This window comes from Camponotus vicinus, unplaced genomic scaffold (assembly GCF_025532165.1).
Source record: "Camponotus vicinus isolate PSW18456_S1 unplaced genomic scaffold, iyCamVici1.0 SCAF_1, whole genome shotgun sequence".
Taxonomy (NCBI): Eukaryota; Metazoa; Arthropoda; class Insecta; order Hymenoptera; family Formicidae; genus Camponotus; species Camponotus vicinus.
In genome coordinates, this window is record NW_028141945.1 from 32,675,872 (window position 1) to 32,700,482 (window position 24,611).

Genomic DNA, 24,611 nt, shown 5'->3' on the forward strand with positions numbered 1-24,611 from the left:
CTAAAAGAGCGCGATCAATATTTCATTACAAATACTACTCCTATATTTATTTTCCGCGTGGTTGTGTATTAAACATGAATTATAATCGAGTACATTAATAGTAGATGAACGATGTATTTATAACAAGTTCAAAAGGTACGACGTTACCAGATCGATCATTATCTCGCGACAAGACTCTACCAAGGGAGAAAAGGTAAATGCCACGGTTTGTCTTTCCTTTGGCGCTCGTGCGGATATATACGATTAGAGTTCCACTTAATTTCAAGCGCGATATGATATCCTAAGAGAAGAGAAAGGCCATTACTCTCAGATCACTTGGGATAATTTCCTTCGTCCGTCGATTCCTCTTTTCGCCCGTTTATCTAACCCCCTTGTAATTTACACAATGCTATACCGTTATCACTTCCTTAGCCGTTATCTAATTAAACATCGACCGCTGTCGAAGAAGTCGATCAGGCAGTTTCGCGCCGGCAGTTAAATGTATTGTTTTTATCTTCCTTTCTCCTTTGCGGCCCTCGCTATCGCGAGGTAAGATCCGAGTTAATGTGCTGGACGCGATAGGGAAATAAATTACGCGAACGTAAAAAAAATAACGAGGGGGTGATGCCTTCTGAAATTAATTATCCACTCTGTTTCATGATGCCTTGATTCTTAACGATCTCGTTTAATCAGATATTAATTAATTAAATGCCAAAGATGCGATAAATGACTAAGATTACAAATATTCCTAATAGAAATAAACGTATAAACAGCTCACCATCGATTTGCATAAACTTTGAATGTTTTTATTAAAAATTTCAATGACGCGGATGTGTATTGAGTTCTCGATTCCGGGGACAAATTTTCCCTTTTCATCGTTCTTCTTTGGTTGCTTTTGCTCCAAATGAAAAAAAATAGGAAGTATAATTGCTGCGGTATCGATCGAATTGGGTGCAGGTAAAGTAAACATTTAATTAAACTCCACCATACGTCCGATATACGTTCAGCTCGAGGCGGAACCGGAATTTACGTTCGACAAGCACAACGGATATCCTGTATTCGAACTCTCTTCTCTATTTACGTTTTTTGAAAAATTTAATAATTGTCGGAACTCTTTGTGTTTAAAACATGATAAATCGAATAGAATACCGATCCCCTTTTCTGTTGAATTTACGTCAACTAACTAATCCCGAATCAAAATTATTATATAACGAGAATAATGAAATCTCGTATATACAGTGATATGAATAATGAGTGTCGAAACTTTTAATTTTTTATCGCGCATTGTATTTTAGTAATAATTTCATCGACAAATTTGCGGTCGATTTTTCATGAAAACTATCGAGGCATCTATTGTCTACTATTGAATAATTAGTGATAGGGAATAAAAGATCCCTAACAAAGCTTAAAGGGAGAAATTAATTAAAAATAACGAATAACAAAACTATATTCTACATTTAACTTCACAAATAAACCTTAATAAAATTTTAATCTTAAATTTGCATCTATTGTCTTCGAGTAATTAGCAATAGAAGATAAAGAGTTTCTGATGAATTAAGCTTCAGGGGAGAAACCAACAAAACAAAAATCGCATCCTTTCATTAAACTCAAATAGACTTTAACGAAATTTTTATTTTAGATTTGAGGCAAATTTCCGTTTAATTAATTTCCGACTATATGATCGTATACCATATATATTTTAAATATTAATATTAATATTTTACTTATAAAAAGAAATTACAAATGACTACAAATTGATCCAAGAATCTGCCCTCAAAAACAATACACAACGGAAGTGGTACAATTTGTTGTATTCGTTGTGGGAAGAAAAATCTATGACATACTCACCAGTCAGTTGCAGCCGCCCTACATTGCTGCTGACGACGGTTTCCTGAGTTAGCCGATGATGCGTCCTGCATCGATAAGTCATCTGCGCGTCGCTTCGCGTAATATTGATTATCATCAACTCACCGCTCGGCAGCATATGATATTTGCCATCTATAACAACACGCGCGCATCGGGTTTGAATTACGTTTCTATCATCATCGAAATCTAAATTGATCGGAAGGAAATTACATGTTTATATAAGCCGGCACATAAATGACGTCATGTAATATAACTCCTATTTTCCAATAATGAAATTGTATAATTAATTCGCGATAATATATCTGATATTTGTATATATAAAAGGTTCTGTTTAATTTTGAAGTAATTATATATATATATATATATATATATATATATATATATATATAATTTATATATATTTATATAATTATATATTCGCTTGCTCGTTGAAAAATACGATGTCATTAATATGCAGATGTATTTATGAATACCTATTTTTCATTACTTACCGCCCATTGTGGAAGGATAAATATTGAAAACTGGTTCTTGGAGCCAAGACGTGACCGTGACGTGATCACGAACAAAACTGGGCACGTTACAGCGCATAAGTACATTGTTGCCGAGGAAGCTGCTGGGGCTCTGCACTTCCGGATCGTAACGTTGGTTTACCACTGCAACGCATATAACGATAAGTTCTACTCTCGTTGTATCCATATACCGTGGTTTTCGGAATCATAAGAACGTAACGCGAATGTGTGTGCTAACAACGTTTCAGCTACGCAAGAATGTTGCGATTCGCTTTGATGCACATTTCTACTCTATAAGAAACGAAACCATACAACGCGACATATAATGTTGTATATTTCGCCAATATTTAATATCACTTCTAATTGAAGAGCTTTCATAAACACGAACATAATGTATGCACGGGCATGTGTAATTTTATACTTCCATCTCTATATACTTAATGATCTGTTTAGTAACGCAGTTTAGCTGGTAAATACGCGTTACATTTACCGTGCTCGTATATGGAATGTTGATGTTGAATTTATACGATTAATGTTAATGAAATGAGTTACAAATAGCTTTCGTTAATTTACTAGAAATAATAATTCTTTGTAAAATAACATGGAACACAAGATACAAAAAGTAAACAGTGGTGAAATATTTAATGCTAAACTAAGAGAATGATCACAATGCATTAAATTATGCAAATTCATTATGCATTTTTAAAATTATTTTCTGCAAAGTAAATTGCAGAATAAAATTGTACATTTTTTTTCATATAAACGTGTGTGTATGCATACTGCGATGTTATTATGTTCAAATATGTTACGTTACGAGCGCACGATTCCACATGCGCGTACATTCTATTTTAGAAAGAAAATCTTACGTTAATATCTAAAAGAAAATATTTGCATACAAAAGTTAGTTTATAGAAAAGCAGTTTTAATTTATGGAAAAATAGCATAACACGAACTTGCTTTGAAATGCATCGCGTCATGCTTCGCATCTAATCACCGTCATCTCTACGTTGACATTACGCGCTAACGAAAGGACTGACGAGGCTTGATGAAATGCGGTAACACAATACGGTCAAAGTAGAAAATCCCAAAAGGCGGCGTCTTATCCAAAATCTCATGTCGCGAGATCCGCCCCTGACCTGGCAGCCCACGTAAGTTGATGGGCTCGGCTGAAAGGTTGGTAAGGGCATGTCTGAGAGGGGGATGGAATAAGGTTGTAAAGAACGTGGAAGGCAGCCAGGCAGGAATCTAGAAGAGAAAAGGAAAGAAAAAGTAAGACGGGGAGGGAGAGAGGGAGATGGAGATGGAGAGAAAGGGGATAGAAAAGCAGCAGCCCAGGGAATCGGTGTGGTGTGGTGGTGCGTTGCGGGGTTCTGCCTCCGCAACCCGTTTCGAGAGTCAGCGGAGCGAGGCACTCAGACTTCAGAATGGGGTAAAAACTCAGTGAGTTTGCCCGTACTCCATTCCACCTCCTTTCGCCCGTCCGTCCCTTGCGCACGCTGCCATTCTCTCTCTCTTTCTCGTTACGTCTCCCACGTCCGCCGTCTCCCTTTCTGGTTTCCCTTCGCGTATCGCTCGCTTCTCTTTCCCTCTTTCTCTCGGTTACGCGGCAACCAAGCCAAACATAAACTCGGCAGACATCTCGTGGCAGGTAATATTTACAAACCATGAAACGAGCAGGGAGAAGAGATAACGGGGAGAAACGGGAAGGAAAGAAAGAGCGGTGGAAATCAAAAAGCGAGAGACAGAGAGGAAGATGCCGCGCGCAAAAGCAACGCGTCGACTAGCTCTCCATCAGGGCGCACATCTATCCTCTCAAAGAATCATCCGCTAGAAATGAGTAGCTCGCCCGAAAACCACGCTTTTTCAACAAGTCGGATTTTATACGAAACTACCGAAGAGAATCTCTCTCGTGGCAACGTAATTATCCAACGACGTATCTACGACTGAGAGATAGAGTAGAGTACTAAGAGGTTTTAAGGTCGAGAATGCGGACAATATTATTATATGAAACGTATATATATATATATATGTTTGTGCTTTCAGAAAATCAAGACTGTAATAATCTCGAGCAAAATACATAAGGCTAATTGAAAGTAATATATTAAAAAAATTATTAACTAACATTCCTAAAATATGTATAATTTAATAATAATAATATTTAATGTAATTTAATATTTAATATAATATAATAATAATTTAATAATTATTAACTAACATTCCTAAAATATAAATAATATAAAATATAAAATATAATTTAATATACTAACATTCCCAAAATATAATTTAATATTTATATAATCGAGGTTCAGTGAAATTGACTAATTAGAAAGTAATATTCGAATCTATAAGAAATTTATGAAAAGAACACAATGTCGACACACATACGTATTATCTTTAGAAGATAAGTTGCTAAATTGAGATACGGCACGGAAAAAACTACCCGCACCGTAAAAGTGAGCAAGACTCGGTTCCTGTACTTTTTATAAAAGAGTCCCGCGTGCGGTCGTTAAACTTCCTCATTTTCTCAGTACAAGGTGACACACCGTATATATGTGTATACGAGACGTAATGTCGTCGCAACGTTTACTTCCAGGCTGGCACGTATACATCGAATGAGCGGACAAAGTACGGGGACTGCGAATCTTCACGAGTTCGTGTTCGCTTGTTCCCCGAAATAAATAACGAGCGAAAATCGTTCGGTCGACTGTTCACCAGCGAACCGATGTTGAATACGAGTAAACAGAAAACGCGAACAGCCGCGGGACGTTATTCGCGCTCGAGGTTGTTCGGCTCCTCGGTGCATATATATGTATAGATACATATATACCGAGAGAATGTCATAAAATAATACATGGTCCCGAGAGACGAGCCCGAGCTTGAACAATCTTGCAAACGATGCTCCGGCGATGCTTATTTCCTGCCACATCTCTTGTCATCTTTTAGATCGTCTATCTTCGTATCATTTGAAGCCATCAATATGAAACATGTCAAAAAACGACTAACGACTTGTTTATATCACAATTTGGGGGATAAATACTGAATAATGGAAGTCTCTTGTGGATGTAGATATTTAGATCGAATAAGATACATTAAATCATGCAAATCAGATACAAGACGTAGACTCTTCTAGCGTATTTAAATGAAATAATCAATAAAGTAGGAATTTTTTGTATGTGAGAAAAATTGAAGAAGATTTTATGAATTATTATCTTTCATCAGTTCCTAGATGCTTTCTTTTACTATGATGCAAAGCTGTCTTCACCGAGACAAAGTAACCCCGGTACATCCCCCATATATTTTTTCCCTTTTTTGACAAAGCATCGCGATTACGCACAGCAATCGCTGAAAGGATGAAAAAACGAAAAAAACCGACATTTCCGGCGGTAGCCAGCCACATGTTCGAGCGATTGCGCAATCATATCCATTTTGTTTCCGAGAATGGAGCGTGTGCGCGCCCGAAAGATTTTTCTCGAAGACGGAAGGAAGAAAGAGTCGCTCGAGTCGGGGGTAGCAGAAGGGGAAGAGGGCAGGATGAAACCGTGAAGGAGATGAGCAAAAAGAAAATGGCTGAGGCGGAGACTAGGAGCTGACGCGGCGGAGGCACCAGGCATGAATCTGAAAAGGTATGGGCTGCGTTCACGCGACGATGATTTACGGGCGTATTAGGTCGATAAGATATCTTCCGGTTCGTTGACCCGGCGGAAGCTCTATTTTTAAGGCGCCTCGCGGCCTCCTTTTACTCCATTTTATCCGTCTCTCCTTTCTCTCTCGCCGTCTTCTACCTCGATACTCTTGTAGACGCCCGTAGTTTCGAAAGGTATCGCGTCGTCGAGCAAAAGAAATCCGTAGACGAATCTTCTTTCGGTAACGCGATTTCAGTGACTAAGTGCCACGATCGCCTGATACAGATTATGCTTGTAAAATGTATATTTTCGTTGCAAAGTGAACATATATGAGACGAAATTCTTGGATATAAACTCCCTTTCGTAGAATAGAAATTCAGAAAATACTGAAAATCTCTCTACATCGCTTATTCAATGAGATCAAATCTAGTTTGTACCACGAATAGATGGTATTCTCATCTCTTATTTAAATTATCGATAACAAAATCACTTATATTTTACATATAATATATAACATTTAAACCTGAAATCCGGAGAATATATGTCAAATGCAAATTTTCAAGTTTAAATATTTCAACAAGATTAAAAGGAAGAAACCTCGTTTTATTCGATCTATTTTATCAATATACTTTTCGATAAAATAATATAAATTATTTATAACTTTTAATATCTAACATTTGAATAATCCAGAAGGGATTATATCTTCCCAAAAATCTCTCCTCCGTTTTGCTTAAGTGCAATACTAGAAATTGCGGTCTCCAACCACTTAGCCATTCCATTATCGTTGCAGATCCCGACGACGGAGAGAGCCCCGTTATTTAACTCGTCGACTACGTCGGCCCGATACGATACCGTAAACGTGCGCGGGAAGGAAATTTCATCTCGCGACCGTAGCCTAGAGCGGTGATCGTGAATCCGCGGACAGGCACGCGCGCCCGGTGTCTACGACGCGGCGAGGTGGTGTCCATCTACGTGCAGTGAATACGACGACGATGATGACGACGACGATGTCGGAGAGTATAACGAGAATAATACGAGGGAGCATACGGCGTACGATAAAGATAACGAGGGCGAGAAGTTTCGCTCGCTCGGCACGTACCTGCTCTGACAGTGACGTCTCTGCTGACGACCGCGCCGACGCTGTTGACGGCCGAGCACTTGTAAATGGCCCAGTGGACATCCTGCCGGAAGGCCTCGGCCTCGAAGGCGGGAAAATGTATCGTACCGTTACCCAGGACATGCCTGATGCCGAGGATGCTCGTTATACTGCCGCCATCCGCCGCCAGCCAGTCGACGGTCGGCAAAGGATTTCCGCGCACCGTGCAATCCACCCGGCCGCCATTCACGTTGGTGAACTCCACCCTGGACGGCGGCTCCGTCACGAAGCTGGGCCCTTGTGTTTCGTAGGAGGCGTCGGAGGAACCTGCTGGGAACGGAGAAAGACGCCAGATATGTATTAACGCAAAGAGCGCAGAGAAATGGGAAATCCGCTTAACTATATTCAATTAAGATTACGCCGCCTCCCCCCGTTCTCCTCCTCCCCTCACCTCTCCGCCATACGTATCTCGCGGATTTCTGTCGCTCACCTTGCCCTATTCATCCGTTCGTTCCGCGTCACTGCGGCGCTATACAACTTTAAATACGTTTTATAAAAAAATCTCCATTTACAACGACGTTTCTTCTCGCGATCGCGGAAAATTCGCCAATCTTTATTCGGGCGAGCAGCATCTCCAGCGCGCTTGCGCGGTTTGTTTCGTAATTCTAACGCACCATAAATTTTAGAGTATTACGAATAACAATCAGAAATGCATTAATCACGGCAGCGGTGTCAGCGAATGGACACTCGGCTGTGAATTTTTCGTTCACCGTCGACCGAATGCAAAGTAATTTTCTCGGGGGGAGAGCAGCAGCGAGAGAGAGAGAGAGAGAGAGAGAGAGAAATGTTGGATGCGGTGGGACGTGCACTGTATCGTCGACGGACATGAACGAAGATAATACGCCCGACCATAAATCATACATTTAACGCTGAAATTCGGCCGTAATAGCTTCCATAAATGGAGCGCATTGCCACCATCCACCCTCTCCTCCTCTCCCTCCCCCTCTCCTTTTCCCTCTCCCCCGAAGCCTGTTAACCATTCATCACCCGAGTTATGTTGATTTAAGTAGGAATGCCGGACCGCTTCCGATGTATTCCGCATTCCGTCCAGCATTGCTCATCTGGAAGCCAATCCAACCGAGTACAGTCTACCCCCGGATAGAGTAGAGAACGTGCAACGAATGACACGCGCGCTCGCGGCGTGTTTCCCCGTGTGTTCCATCACGAGATCACGATCGAAATCGTCAAAAGATTGTGAGATTTTAGCAATCTCGGAATGTACTCTCTTGGCAAGTTTTTCAGAATTTTAAATTCAAAGATCCACTTCCGTTTAAAGGAAATTTAAAGATGAAAAAATCAAGAGTTTACAGAAATCTCTAGATTTGTTAATGTAAAAGTAATACATACATATATGTATGTGTCTGATTAACTAGTTTCAGTATTTTAATGCTTCTCATCAAAAATAGACTAAATAGTTTCATTTTTATTTGATATTTCTATTATAAAATAACGTGGAGATAAATTAATCTCTTTTTGTTACATTTTAAGAGGAGGATCTTTGTGGAAAATATACGTAAAATAAATTAAAAATACTATTATATGAATAAATAAAGCCATTTATGTAGAAGCCATTTTTATATATAAAATCTAATTTTTCACACACAATTTTCTCATAAGATTACTTTTTATATTGTCTACAATATTGCGTTCAATTTTCCCATGCATCATCTCGTAATAAAAAATTAGAAAAAATTATCTCTTCTAAACAGCTTTCATAATGCTGCTAAATTACAAGTATTGAAAGCGACATAATGAAGCGTCCTGAAAATTTATCTTATAAAATTATAATTATACTTATACATTATATTATTACAAAATTATAAATATAATATAATATTGTTTTATGTATTAATTACAAATTTACAAGAGAGGAAGTGGCTAATAAAGAGAGATTGTTGTGATTTAGTAAAACTTTTGCGTGCTTTTATCTACTCGTTGCAGGCTCGAGGCCAAGGTGCTCTCAGTAACCGGATGTAGCCGAAAGAAACGACGTCGAAACTTATTTTGGCCGAATCTCCAATGAACGCTTACATTGGCAATTCCCTTCCTTACACTATCCGGGCGAGTTTAAATCTTGATTACTTATCTTCCATAAGCTAAAGCAACGTTCCTTGGTAATCGGGGAGGATCCCCGACCCTCGTGACGTCGACTCTCGGACGAGCACGTTCGAATCCGGAAAGTTATCGTTTTCTCGAAAAAGAAAATCGTGGACTCTCTCTCCTATAAAAGCTGTAGTACCTAGCAAAGATTTACTTCCTACCTTACTCTCTCCGCCTCTTTCCGTCCCCTCGCTCTTTCCTACTCTCTCTCTCTCTCTCTCTCCCTCTTTCTTTCCCTTTTCCTCATTTTCCCGCCGTCTCTTTTTCTCCAAAGCCAACGGAGTCTCGAATCTTAACGTCGCGTGCACTCCACCATCGCCCGAATAGCCAGTGCACGCTGCAGACCTCCGATTGGATATATCTTGTGACCTACATTTACTCTGGGCTCTCCGTAATCATTTCCCCGCGGAAGGAAGGAAGGCGTTCCGCATAAAAAGTTAACTCTTCATCTTCCGAGAGTTCCGAGAGAGTTCGCGTTATAATTCCGCCGCTGTCCGACGTACGTCGGCTGTTCTGCGCTTTGATCGTTACCGAATCTCCCCGGATTAATATATATCAAGAATATGATTCCGCATATATCTCTGATATTCGTTTTTTTCACATCGGATTACAAACTTAATAAGCGGAAAAAATTAATCGTGGCAATTTTTCTCTAAATATATGTCGATGGATAAATTATTGTTACGCGATTATTTCGCATATCCATTATTTCGACACGTAAAGAATATCATAAGAGAAATTCACGTATTTCACATATTTATATAAAAAATAAATCGCAAAAACAAAACTACTGACTAATTATACGCTCGAAATAGATTGATTCATTGAAATAGTTAAACAATGAACGGCGATGAAGGGGATGAACGAACGTGTGGCTGGGAGGGAAAGCTTTGCATCTACTCTGACACGTACTCGAGTGTACACCCTCTTCGGATGCACTCAGCAGGACCGAGTACGGAGAGAGGAAAGAGAGATCGCTACACCCGGCTATCGTAGGCAATACAGCACTACCGTGAGAACCCGTCAACCCTCAATGTCATCACGAGCATGTATCGTATCCTCCCTTCTGCTCCTCCGAAGGCGCGTACTAGTGCTTCTTAGCTTAGGTTAGCGAGGGTTAAAGAGACGAGACGCGGACGAGAGCAAAAGCGGTGACCAACCGTATAATGTTTTGTGTCAACATTCTTCGGAAATCTACTTCTCCTCTAAGTGCTCGCTTTTATTCACTTTTCATTCAGACTATCCTTTCGTAAAACGCTTGTCATATTAGAATATTGAAGAAAAGATAGCAGTTTTTTTTTTCAAATGCTTCGTGTATTACAAAGAACTATCTCTAATAATATTATATTTTTATCTCAAGGCTAAGACTTTTATGCAGATAATCATAAATTGAGCAAAGCTTGAGATAAAAATTAAAGCTTTGAGAAAATTTACAAAATTACTTTTATGCTACTCATTAAATAAACTCGCTCATAAAATTTTATACACACACAATTTCTAATACATTTATTTCTAATTTATTAATAAATACTTTTCTCGTTTAAATAAAATATTAAAAAAGTTTTATATACGAAAAATCCACGGCAATCTTTTCAAATGCCTCGCAGTAGTACAAAAGATTATTTTTGATGATATTATATTTTTATACGACAGCTATAATTTATAATTTATGAAAGCTGTCATATATAAGTGATCATAATTTCGAGCAAAATTTGAGATGAAAATAAAAACTGGCAGACAATTTAATCGAATTATATGTATAATTATAATTGACACACAATTTGTGAAAAGGTTATTTTTACGCTACTTATAAAATATACATTAAACAATTTTATATATACGCACTATTACTAATATATCTCTTTCAAATCTACAGATTTTAATTCCGTACTTTTTTTTTTAAGTAATCCTCATATATACATGTACACATTTTATTATACATTTAGCCACTCATGCAAATTTGCATGTTTTCAATGAGTAACGCAAAAAGTATCCCTTGAATAACTTCCGAAGCTTTCAATCTTATCCTTCGCAATTTCGAAAAGTCAGCGCAAATAATGACGACGTGGGTAAAATAGCCAGCGTCACTGACTAATTGCCGAAGTAGACGGAGGGATGAGAAGGTAAAGCCCTTAGTCGGCGAGCGTACAAAGAGCGAAAGAACCGTCGAACGGAGCAGTTTTCGCACCGGAATCAACGGCTCATTCAGCAATGTGCACGATTCTTTCCTTCGACCGGGGGTGACGAAAGAGAAAGACGGAAAAGTTAAGACTGGGATTTCCACGAACATAGCTGGAACATGGCTGTTAGAGCGATACAAAATGCATCATGAGGGAAGAACAGAGAGAATAGATGCTAGATATAGATGAATCGGAATGGATATAAAGAGGGGAAAATGAGGAACCCTGTCTGTGGTTTATCCGACAATGCAAACCGGCTTTCTCATATCACTGTATTGTTTCCATTGTTCCAGCGACCCCGCACGGAGGGATTGTTAGTCATTACGAGAGTGGAGAAGTCGAAGAAGGTTCTCGGGCAGAGAGGGGTGGATTTATCCGCCATCCTAGGCTCCCTCCTTCTGTCCATCGTCAAACATCTCGCGGGTATAGTTCGCAAAATTCCAGCGGAATTTCTAACATCTCATTTCTGCGGATGCGTGTCATCAAAGATGTCGAAAGAACCGCGAGAGAAATTTTAGATTCTAGATACTTGAATTTATATCTGTGCGAAAATTTATTCATTAATTCATTGATAAAAAAAATGGAAACAAACTTTTTTATTAAGAGAAAATTCGTATCTTTTTTTTATCAATTTATCAATTATTTGGTTAATGAGCGTTCACATTATATATTGTTAATGCAAAGATAATTCGCGATTTTATATTCAGGATCGGATTACATGGATCACGTGACATGCAATTGGCTGATAAATCGGTGTGTATGCGTGTTGCTCTAAAGGAATTTCATTTCGCGAATGGAATTACTGAAATGTAAAACGGATAAAATGTGTAAAACGAATAATACTAAACGGATCACGTGTAGTACATTCCTATAACATAACGAATCGTAGATCCGAAAATACGTGAAATTGCACGCGGGTATTTTTCTAGTGACAATCAGAAAGTGCAGTGTGATTACTAGCTTTCGATCAATTAAAGTTTAAACGTCGATTGCTTCATAATAATTACGGATTTGATTGAAAAATTGCAATATTCTACCAACAATGGTACGCTACGCGCTTAGAGAAAAACGAATAAATAATAAAATATACAATTCTCTCTCTCTCTTTTCTATAAACAAAAAAAGTCCGAAAAATAATAACGGTACTTGAAAAAAACAGCTCGATAAATTCTAAAACGAGTAATCCTATGATTGCAAATTTGATTTTGCATTCTCGATGTTACACGAGGTATAAATTTAATCCCCTTGTAACAATCTTTAAATCTGATCTATGCATTCATGTAATGGATTAATAATTAAAAGTCTTCCACCGTATCGATTCTCTCGTAGCCTTTAAACTTGCAATTTCTGCATCAATTTTGATTCTAATTTCGAGACATTAACTTGCAAGATCATTAAATCAAAATTCTAAGAAAAATTTCACCAATGATGTCGGGATGCATTCCATAATTTTATTATTGCTCGGACGAGGTATTGGCACGATTGCAAAATTATCTTTATTACACAGTAAGGCGCACATTCAACCGCGTTAATTAACTTGCGTCAGCAATGCTTGTCCGTTTAATTGAGCCCGAGTATCCACGATCGACCACGTTAATTATTTCGTATTATAGAACAGCTAATCTCTATACGATTAGAGACCATTATCTTGTCTCTGCAATCTGATTTCTAGTTGACCAGCTTATCGGCGACGTTTTCGTGTGATTCGACGTAGTGGAAGATTAATGTACGTAAGCCTCTCTCTTCCTCGCCACTTTAGTTAAAATATAAATGCACTCCACCAAATTGATCCGTAAATGGGGGAAGGTGATGCGGTAAACCCGGCAGCACACACCCCGGGTATGCGTTAACTACTGAACTTGGCGCGATAAAGCTTCGCCATTAAATTTCGGCGCGCGTTCCGCGTTATCGTCCGGAAATTTATTCGCTTTACCACATCAGAGATTAGCTAGTCCGATGATAACGCGGACGTGTACCGGTAGGCTAAACAATATTAACATGCTCGCGAATCGTTCGCGATTTTCGCCGAATTTCGACCGAAATCGAGAATCGTTTAGGTAGATAGATAGATAACGCGCGAAGGCAGCCGATCGTACAACTGTGTTTACAATAATTCCGTTATGCCAAATTCGCAAATAAACGAGAAAATTACAACACAAGTATTAATTATCCGGGATATTTGCCACTGCATATTATTCTTGGCTTTTATAATTTTATTATATAAATCCTTTTTTTTCACGTGTGATATTACAAGACACTTTTCAGCTTCCAAACAACGTAAAGTATATTTTTCGGTCGGAAATTCGCTAATTCCATGAGATACGCGGTTTTTGTTTCGCCACGTGACTCTCTCCCGTGTGGCCTGCGGCTTATAACGAGCGTGAAAGCTGCCTTAAAACGAACGTAAGTAGCGTCATTATTCGCTCCCACTGAGCCGCGTTATTACGTTAAACGCGCTCGCGCATATTTGCTGCGTAAAGAAAATAATTATATCGCAATATACATTAACGTTGATTAAATACATCGTGCGTACGCGTTGTGCTTTGATTTCCCTATGATACATTACAAGATTTCTGAACGCAAATCTCTCTTCCGCAAATTTTTTCTATGTATATATATCGTATATTTATATATTTTACATTTATATCATACAAAATATAAATATACACAATGTGTGGAAACAAGTTAAAAGCGTGCATACGATATTTTGCAATCGTAAACGTAAATAAATATTTCTGAAATGCGATCACCAACTAATAAGTTAAAACTGAACTATATTTATTTCGCGATAAAATATTTTTTCATTAAATACGTACGCTTTGGAATAAATAAATAACTTTATGCATCCTGATTATCCGCGTCAAACAGTTTTGACTATTTACGGTGGATTTCGAGTAATATTGTCATCATATTTTTCGGCACGCGGTGTATCGATCGAAAATATAATATAATGAAATGAAAGCGGACTATGCACTCAGCGGATTTAATTGTCGTCGCGGCCAGCTCGGCCGAGTCACGTTTTACGCACGAAAGCAAGCACTTCCTCTCTTTGCGCATTGTCAAAGGTCAATACCTAAAATTGCTCCGCTTTCAGGTTCGATGCTTTTCATGCATGCTTGTTTTATATCCACCATGTACAATTTTCTATTCGCCACGTACATTCTGTGCCTGGAGTTAAGCGACGTTTTGAGTGGTCAGCCGTAAACAAAAAAAAAAAAGAAAGAGAAACAAGCGTACGTATTAAAGCTGCGTCATAACTATTGTGTGCCATAAAAAAAAGATATGTTCACAAGCGGATATTTTCAGTTACTTTGCCGATCTCGCCGATTTCGCTGATCGTAACGACTTGCGAAGGGACTTAAAAAAATGATGGTTACGAGACGAATTCGTAATTGTCGTATTTCATTGCATGTATATGCGTGAGTACAATACAAAACGCACGCACCATCTGCTCGAGAATTGGCCGAATAGTTGATTTCTTCTCGGCGTAGATGGCTCGGTAATCCAAGGCCATAAATCGGTGATACTTTACGACGGAGACCACCAACTTACTAAACTGCCGCGGAAAGAAACTGCTCGGGACAACTGCTCGAGATCGTAAAGTCGGCCGTTTTAAGGAAGATTTAATCTAAGGCTTTAGTGCGGGGGAAGAGATTTTATCCCAAGCTCTGCTGCTGTGTGTGTTGTATTATAACCGGAATAAGAATCGTTTTTTTCCCTGTATAAAACACACGCGGTATCTCCCGGTTTTAGCGCGATATCAATATCTTTGCAATTTCTATGCAAATTTAATACGGATAAAAAAAACGTAAATTGAGATTCGAAAAGTTGTTTTGATTTTAAAAGAATATCCTTCCCGAGAAGAATCGACAACGCAAACTCAGAGCACGCGCGTCAAGATTTGCTCGATGTCCGTATCACTATCCAAGAGCTTTCATTATTATTCCAAAGCCGAGCTTCAAGGATCGTGAGAAACAGAAAGAGAGAGAGAGAGAAGGAGAGAAAGAGGAAGAGAGCGAGCGTTCGCGAAATAGGTTCTCTCGCAGAGACGGGATCTTTGAACAATGAATTAATCCATAGTCTACGAGCGCAGACTTACATAAAGTAAGTTCATACAATCACAGACAGAATCGCGGCAAGAAGCCATGTTAATCTCGCGCGCTTGACAGTCACGATTTTGCTTTTGCTCTCTCCTCTCTCTCTCTCTCTCTCTCTCTCTCTCTCTCTCTCTCTCTCTCCCTTTCTCTCTATTTGCGAGTAGTTCTGAATTCTCGAAATTCCCCTGAAATATACTCTCTGGACGAGAAGAAAGAGAGAGAAAGAGAGTTATTTCAGCGATTTTGAAATCTGCTGATCGAAGCGAATTTTCGTGTTTTTCTCTGATATGCGTATTTTCGACACTCCCGCCGCGCTGAAAACAGGCAATTTTATCGAGAATTCGATTCGCTTAACATCCATCGGAGCTGTCGGGCTATATAAAACATCGCGTGTTCTACCATAATGTTGGTCGATTTGTCAGGAACGTCTCTTTCGCGAGCGTCAAGAATGCGATCGAGAATGTCTTGATATCGCACGGATAATCTCGAATTCCTCTCGCGGCTTTAACAATGATTTAATTCCGAGGCTTATAAATATCATCTTGGGGGATAGTTGGGGGTTCGAACGGGAACCGCAGTGCGGTTAACGCCATGCGAGTAGATCCGTGGAAACGCGTATACCTACATAAAGCGAAGTCAGCCAACCAGGCATTCAGGTAGCAACGACGGAAACTGCGAGAGAGAGAGAAAGAGAGAGAAAGAGAGAGAGAAAGAGAAAGAAGGAGAGAGAGAGAGAGAGAGAGAGAGAGAGAGAGAGAGAGAGAGAGAGAGAGAGAGAGAGAGAGAGAGAGAGAGAGAGAGAGAGAGAGAGAGAGAGAGAGAGAGAGAGAGAGAGAGAGAGAGAGAGAGAGAGAGAGAGAGAGCGCGAGCACTAACAGGACACACCGGTACAAAGACCGAAATGCAAATACGTATTCTGTGTACTTAGGAAGCGGTAGCCCCAGTGAGCCTCATGCATAGAGATTGTACGTTGTCCGTGTAAAATCGACCCACGTCCATGCCGGCCTCTTTACTCTCCTCCCTCTCTCTCTCTCTCTCTCTCTCTTACTTCTCTCTGTCTTCCTCTCCCTCGTTCTCTATGCTCTCCGTCCCGTTAATGTACAGTACCTCTGTGGATTTGCCAAATTACTACCCTTTCTTATCCGATCTTTGAATGAGCCCGCTAGTGATATTTCCTCTCTGATAGCGCGGAGTTAACTAGAATCAGTCTCGCAAAAAGCGCTATGTATAGTTAATTTTTTTTCGTCGGGTAACATACACGCATAGAAAACGCATCTCCGAAATGGGATGTTACCGAGCTCTTGCGCAAATCAAAATCCACGAGTATTTTGTTTGTGGAGCGCGTCGTCGCGCAAACAAAACAACCGAGCTGTGTCAGATAGATATCAAATGGATTAATTCATCGCCAACGATAAAGAATCTGTCGTTTAAAATTTAAATTTAATTGCCCGTTACCACTTTCATCGCGCGGGATGCATGGCGCGCGCGGGAGCGAGCGCAAGGGCGCGATTAAGTACCACTCATATTTCTCATGAATAATTCAAGAATCATATTACTAACGGTAGCGTATCGAAGACGGTTAAGACACTACCGACTAGTATCGTTGGTGCAATGTATTCGTGTTAGGTAATAAACGTAATCACAAAAGTTTACATGCTATTTGCAAGCCGGCTGTATCGCGTTATCGCGAGATACAAAAGTTCCAGCAATAAACGAGCTAATTGCATATAAAGCAATGTAGACTCTTTTCACCTTGCTTCTCTCTCTCTCTCTCTCTCTCTCTCTCTCTCTCTCTCTCTCTCTCTCTCTCTCTCTCTCTCTCTCTCTCTACTATATCTCTCTATATTATTTTTCATATTTTATATAAAATTTACAATAAAATATTATAAAATAATTGTATTTAAAAGAATAAGTAAATGAAAATAAACTGTACGCGCATATTATATTTGCGAAAATTATTTCTTAAATTGTGTGTGCGCCGATAATAGTTTAAATAAATTCTTTGCGAGCATTACATATATTTCGCGTACCATTTATACAATTGCAGTATCCGCTTGTTAAATAAAACAAAGTTTAGAGACGAGGAATAACACATACACACGCATACACTAACGCGATGCAGATGCCTGCTACACGACGGAAAAGAAATATTGCACGAAATAATTTGAAATACCGAGTTTGTTGACGTTCAATTACCTCTTAAAGTTTGTAAAAGAGTATAGGCGAAACGTAGGGAAATAGAGGAAGATAAAGCCGCGCGAGAGAAGCGGCATCCGCGCGCCTTTTGCATACTTTTATCTCGTTTACGCATCTGCTACCGGGGGTTGCTTAAGCCGAAGCGCTACCATAACGACGACATTCTTGCCTATCACGATAACTCCGCTTTTATAATGCGAATGTCCATTTGCCGTGGCCGGAAATGGGAAATCACATCGTCCTTAGTGTCTATCTTTCCATTTAAATACTTTCTTTTTAATCTCATTATTCATCGCAAATGACCGATTAAATCCTTCTTAATTGAAAAATTATATTAATGAATAAATAAATGAGCAATTTCTTCATTTAATTATATTTGCTTTCTAGTAATTGAAGATGCTTGCTAGTGTAGGTATGTGTAAGTAGAAACGAGCTACACTGGACAGACTATTCGTTCGTGCAAAAATCAAAATTCAGGTCGATCCAATCAAGGATGGAAATAAAAGCTTCACTTTGAGTTATTAGTTCCAATTATTGATCATATAAACTCGTAAGCAAGAATCTTATGTCTATTTATAAAATAAATTAAATAAAATTAGATCATGATAGTTAAAATACAATAATTAAATATAGTTTTATATATATTTTCGAAGTAATCAAATATATTTTTAGCATATTCTTATGAGATGCATTCAAATACATGAATATGTGTTGAACTGATAAATAAATAAACAAAAATTGCAAAATATTAATTTAATAATTAATAATATGCAATTATTTAATGATTATCTTATTTTTATGCAAATTTGCGAGAGAAAAAGAAAGAGAGATTTAAAGAAATAATTTTATAAATAATTTTTTAATGGAAATTTACAGACGCGAATTTTATTACTACTTTTCTAAAATCATCTTGTTAAAGATGATGTCGGAGTACTCTCTAGAGACGGCCCTGAACAAAAGTACTGTGGAAGCGTCGAGTATTACGAAGCTCCGTATACAGAGAAGAAAATTACGTTCCATGTTTCCTGGTACTATTAGAGCAAACAGTCTACGAGTCCATTTCTTGCAGACACGTTCGATTACTGTAGACTGAATTTTTCGCGAATAGAGAGAGCGCGATGAAAACTCGTTGCGAAAGCTAACACGTGAATTATTAGAATTCCACCGACAATTGTGCAAAAACATCTAAAATATGTGAAAATTGTCAAGCGCGAAAAATTTCTTTGTCTGTAATAAGAAAAAATATCGCTGTAACGTCTGAATAATGCAAAATATATGAAAAGTTCTAGCTCAACTAAAATTAAATATAAAATATAAAAAAATAGTTAAATATAAATTTAAAAAAATAGCAATTAAAACACAATAATATTACAATATGAAATTACTTTATATAGCATATATTTTAATTATATAAATATTATAAATAATTATATATGTATTATATTTTCTACAAAAAAAAATTTTTAGAGACATCTATTATATGTATATAATATGTATGTATTCATGATAATTTCATAAAATGAAGACAATGTGATTTTTGCATTTTGTGTCATGTCATAACCCTTATCGCGAAAGCGCACTGATAAACGCCACGGCAACTGTCAACCACTACTATTAACATTTTGGAAACTTTTCTGCGCCGGTTGACAGGCTGCCAGTGCGTGTTTCGCATGACAGTGATTTGCTTTGTGGTTCGCGTCAAATGAATTTGTGGTACCCGTTGCCGCAGGCGTGTGCGGTTTCATATAATTACGCACTTAATTGCTTATATTGCGAGGACCCGCTGATGACGGAACCATCATCTCTAACCGCGTGTGTGTATTAGTCGTATTGCCATTCGCAAATTGGTGCCAACAAATACGTTTTCATATAGCCTGTTACGGCAAATATGCGTTGCATTATGGCTATATTTGTAAAGACAACAAGATGTGTAATTACGTTTAATTGTTCATCGTCGAATTAATCGAATACTGCCTATCATCGTCGAATTTAGTTAAAATTTTACAAATATATATATAGTTTAATTATGCAATCGTATTTTCGTTCAAAGCTCTCCCTTATTTACAAAACCTACATGTAATTTGTTAAATTTTACATAAATATCACATACGCGTACAAAACTTGGTAATAAATGGGGCGACTATCGCCAGGTGCCATTACAATCGGCATAATTATAGCCATTACATTGTTCTCGCCACGCAACGCTGATCATTCGCGAATGATGCGTGGCATATATTTCAGACGGGCCATTAACGTTATACGACGTCACCATTTCAAAAATCGTGATCGAACGTTTACGGCAAAAATCGACTAAATAATCGACAAGAAAATACCTCATTTGCACAAGACATTAAGCTCGACGGAAAGAAAAAAAGAGGAGACCGAGGAAATAGAGACAAATCTAAAGACTGTAAGCTGTAAAAAATGTAGAAAAAACGGCCAAGAATTTGTTCGTTCATTCAATGGAACGTAATTTCGATTCCCTGAAAGCTCTCGCTCACTCGAAGCTTTCGCCAAGGAAGGAGTCTACCGTGGATAGTGACTAAAGTTTTCCGAAGAGTCTTACGTGGCAGTCGACAGGTGGATAGAGGCTTCTTTCCTGGCATACCAATTACGAGGGTGGAACAAGTAATTGTTTGTCCGTACCTTACACCGGAGCGTGAAGGGTAGACCAATACCCGCGGACGCGGTAGTCGACATCGACGTAGGTAGGTAGGGTAGGTAGGTAGTGGTGGTGACGTTGCCGATGGTGGTCGTAGCGAAGAGGTAGTTAGGTCGGGAATAGTGGTGCAGCAGTAAGGTTGATTGTGGAGAGCGAAGAGAAGCGGAATAAACGGGAGGGGAAACGGTAGATGAAGAAGAGAGAGGGAGAGACAGAGAGACAGAGAGAGCGAGAGAAAGGTAGGGAGGGAGCAACGAGGGTGGCACGCTGAGGGTTGAACGACAGAGTCGCGCACGTCGGTCGGCGGGACAGAGATGGGGTATATACATCTCGTTCCTTCGTCCCCCTCTTCCCTCTTCCCTCTTGCCTCTCTCAACTAATGAGACCGCGCGGTTACATCAGAGGCCAGGGACAAATTGAAACGTACGAGCCTAGAGAGGCCACGGAACAGAGAGAGCGACCTCCTAATGCGTGACTATGGAACCTCGCACCACCGACATCCGCAGCCCGTTAACACCGTTTCTACCGTCGTGTTGTACCGTGCGGAACCGGCAATTCTTGAATTTTACTTCATTACCCACGAAGATTTAACGGGCGAGAAAAATATAGACTTTGACGTCGATGTGCGGAATCTCGGTGGAAATTACGCAATGTCGAAAATTAACTCGCTCTCGACACGCTATGAAGTTACTCTAAAGTAATAATGGAGAAAAAGAGCGCGACGAGAGCTATTAGTTGATAATAATTTCCCGCATTTTTTCTTGTTCTTTCATTTATTAGATAATCTCGCAATATTCCCCCGTATTTTCAGAGGAAATAAACTACTGACGTAATTTACTCTGCTTGAAATAGCCACTATTTTTACGATCGACGTTCCTTTCTGAGGGTGATGCGATACGTGCGTTACTTTAGTCTCCGGTTCTTAAAGAGAGCCGCCCAACATATATAAAGGCCGTAAACACGATACTCTTAAGTTCCTGTCGATAGGACTATAGGGATTTCTCCGACAGTCGAGTAATTATTTTTCGTACGTGCGCAGCGTTACTTACTTCGCCGGTCGGACTTTATTCATTTCGTGGATCAAGATGTATAGATGAATCGTTAACTGTAAAGTTCGATTATCAATGACGAGAGAGATAGATATCACAATAGTACGAAACATCGTACTTTGGCTAAGAACTCGGAAGCTGCTACATTGGCAATGAAGCTAGTCGGAGACTAGCTTGAACAGGGTAGTAGATTACGGCAATGGCAAGTACGGCAATAGTGGTAGTAGCGGTGATGGTGATGGCAAAGCTATAGTGTAGTAGATCTGGCTGATGCCGGCGTTTGGAAACGCGCGCGCGAGACTAAGGGGGCGAATAGACACCGTCAAAGAGGGTTGGGGAATGGGGGGAAGAAAGGGGAAACGAGAATGGATGCGGCAGCAGTCTAGCATGCAAAATGCTGCGTCGACGTTATCACACCGCTAGAGATTAAGGGGCTGACGCGGTGGATATCGGGCGGCGGCGGTGCTGTTCCTCGATGTTCCTATTCTTCGTATACTCTGCTGAGTTTTACTTGGCAGACATCCCGTTCTCATTGTTCTCTTCTCCTTTCGTCGCTTCGTTATCCTTCGCCGTTGTATTCTCCGCTTCTCCTCGCGATCTTCGCCTTCTTCTTACACGACGCGGCGATCGTCTTCGCGTCGCCGCCGATATTTTTGCCGACCGGCGAAATATCTCGCCATTAAATTGTTAACCGCCGGAGATAATCAATCTTACGCTCGGCGACACGTCTTACGTACGTAATTTACGTCCACACGTAGTCGTCTTTCTTTCCGGTTTATATATTTCTCAATATGTCACGTTCAGCTCCGATTGTCAGGTACTCGATACTAACGACGATATCTGTCACGTTTTCCTTTCTTATCGCTCCGCTAAACCATCGCATGTTACCGTCGAGTGCCCTACAATTTTTACTTTTTTCCGTTCATCGTGTCGAGAGACGTCGAAGCTGAAAGAATACCGTATCAAGAGAGCTCTCAACTTACGCGTTCAAGGGCTTTAATACCGATTTGGCGATTCATGTATTATATTCTCTCTCTTTTCCTCTTGCCTTCGTTCTCTCGGTGCGTTAAATTTCCTATATATTTCGTTTAGCTCCGCGAAATTTCAGTTGGCAGATATCCAACCAGCTACCTGCAGCGTCGTTATTGTTCGCCATCTTTCCGTCACGTTTTATTACTGCCTGGTGGGGTACGTACCGTCGCTACTGCCGCTACCAGACCCGCCACCCACGGTCTTTCCTCCTCGTCATTCTGTACTTCGTTCAGGTTACTCCCTCGGGCGCAACGTCTTTTAACAAAGCTGCCGTTGTACAGACGTAGCTGCCGCGCGATACACGTTAAGCCGTTCAAACTCAAATTTATTTACGCAACCGCTTTCGTAATACGCGAGCGTAGCTCCGCTGCTTTCTTCGTTTCTCTTTAGACACAATTCTCAATCCTCATTCGCGCTTCAAGTTTATTTCATCAACCTCTGAATGTGGCTCGCGCGAAATAAATCTTCGTCCTTTATTTACTTTATATAACGTTAAACAGCCTAACATTATGTATTTTTTGTCTATCTTATTGTATTATTTCACGACAGAATATATGCATAATAATAAATAGATTAATTTTGCATCATATGTTATATTAACAAAATAGTTATTTGATAGATACCTATAATTACAATCAAGTATAATATTACGTTATTCATTGCAACTGAATAATTTGATGAATGTATTTGTATATACATTTGGATAACAATTTTGTTAAATAAACGATCTACAATTCACAAAATTCAAAACAGAATTTTATTTATTATTTTACGTGTGCCGCATATCTTAATTATATATATATATATATATATATATATATATATATATACATATATATTAATAAATGTTTATTTATATTACAATAAATGAATATTAACTTATATTTTCTTTATTAACATTTAAACTTTTTTAGACGTCCTCTATAATAATTCGTGATAAAATTCGGGAAAGAATTTTATTTATAATTTCTCATGTGTAATATAAATGGATATTGAAGGGTATGTAAAATATACATCTGGATATTTTAAGATATATTAACCCTTTCAATATCCATTTATATTACACATGAGAAATTATAAATAAAATTCTTTCCCGAATTTTATCACGAATTATAGAGTCGTCTAAAAAAGTTTAAATATTAATAAAGAAAATATAAATTAATATTCATTAATTATAATATAAACATTTATTAATATATATGTGTATATAAATAAATATACATATATATATATATATATATATATAAAATTCATATTATGTTTCACACGGTAAACTTATTTATAACTACCAATAACACTTCGTAAACTTTGAGACGCGTTTGATTGATTTGAGTTTGACTATTATATTATCGCGCATTATCAAAATAGATGATCGCGATTATTGCGCGAAGAACCATACAAAGTTTCATTTCGTCTGACTACATCATCGACTCGACTACTGCGCAAAGACACGCGTCAGAAATGTGCGATATGCACGACGGTCACGTAGGGAATTGAACGTTCCAAGGTGACATTCTCGAAAGAACTAGAAAACGATTCAGCAGAAACGCTGAAAAATTTTCGCTCGCGCTTGCAGAAAACATGAAGCTAAACGAAGCATAGATAAATACGAAATATCTCGCGCGTTCAAACACACCCCCTTTAATCATCTGCACGATTAAACATCCATTTCGCGCGGCATGTCGCTGGGATAAATTTTATTGACTTAACAATCTCAAGCTTACATCGCAACTATAAATTGCAAATATTCCGCGCGTTCAAGATAAAAAATACACACGTACCGAGTTCTAGCGAAAAATGCGTTAAAAAATCGGAGGCTGATATTCCGCGGAAACGAAGCGTTTAATCTCGACCGGTCGACGAACCGTCTCGACGAGAACTCATTGGGAAACCATGAAGCGAGCGCAGCGCGAAACCACCCGCGAAGATGTCTACATCATGGAAAGACGGTATCGTGGAAAAAACACGGCAACCCAGTATGCTCAAGCTTACAACACAAGAAAGACGTCTCTTTTTTTTTTCTTTGCTTTGACGTGTGCTCCTCATTTATTCTCATGGTGCAACGACGGGCGGTGAGTAGGAAATAACGGGGCGGAAAAAGAAAGAAGATCAAACCAGCGCGCGCGGCAAGAAGAAGGATGCCGAGGGAAGAAATAAAGGCG

At 39.0% G+C, this 24,611-nt stretch overlaps 1 protein-coding gene and 1 long non-coding RNA gene across 12 annotated transcripts in view; one reads left to right on the forward strand and one right to left on the reverse strand.

The window, feature by feature from the left end:
• LOC145961589 (cell adhesion molecule Dscam2) overlaps nucleotides 1–24,611 on the reverse strand; it is a 77,849-nt gene that overhangs the window by 45,361 nt on the left and 7,877 nt on the right. For 10 of the 11 annotated variants that reach the window (XM_083081990.1, XM_083081984.1, XM_083081966.1 and 7 more), the window contains 3 exons: nucleotides 7,077–7,403; nucleotides 2,337–2,498; nucleotides 1,828–1,977 (listed from right to left, as the gene is read on the reverse strand). In XM_083081990.1, coding sequence (XP_082938116.1) covers nucleotides 1,828–1,977; nucleotides 2,337–2,498; nucleotides 7,077–7,403 — 639 coding nt within the window. The remainder of the gene's footprint in view (nucleotides 1–1,827; nucleotides 1,978–2,336; nucleotides 2,499–7,076; nucleotides 7,404–24,611) is intronic. The other variant, XM_083082000.1, reaches the window with a different exon arrangement.
• Nucleotides 16,890–19,103, forward strand: LOC145961667 (uncharacterized). The gene is made up of 3 exons (XR_014435676.1): nucleotides 16,890–17,136; nucleotides 18,094–18,256; nucleotides 18,583–19,103. It is a non-coding gene; the product is annotated as an uncharacterized LOC145961667 (long non-coding RNA).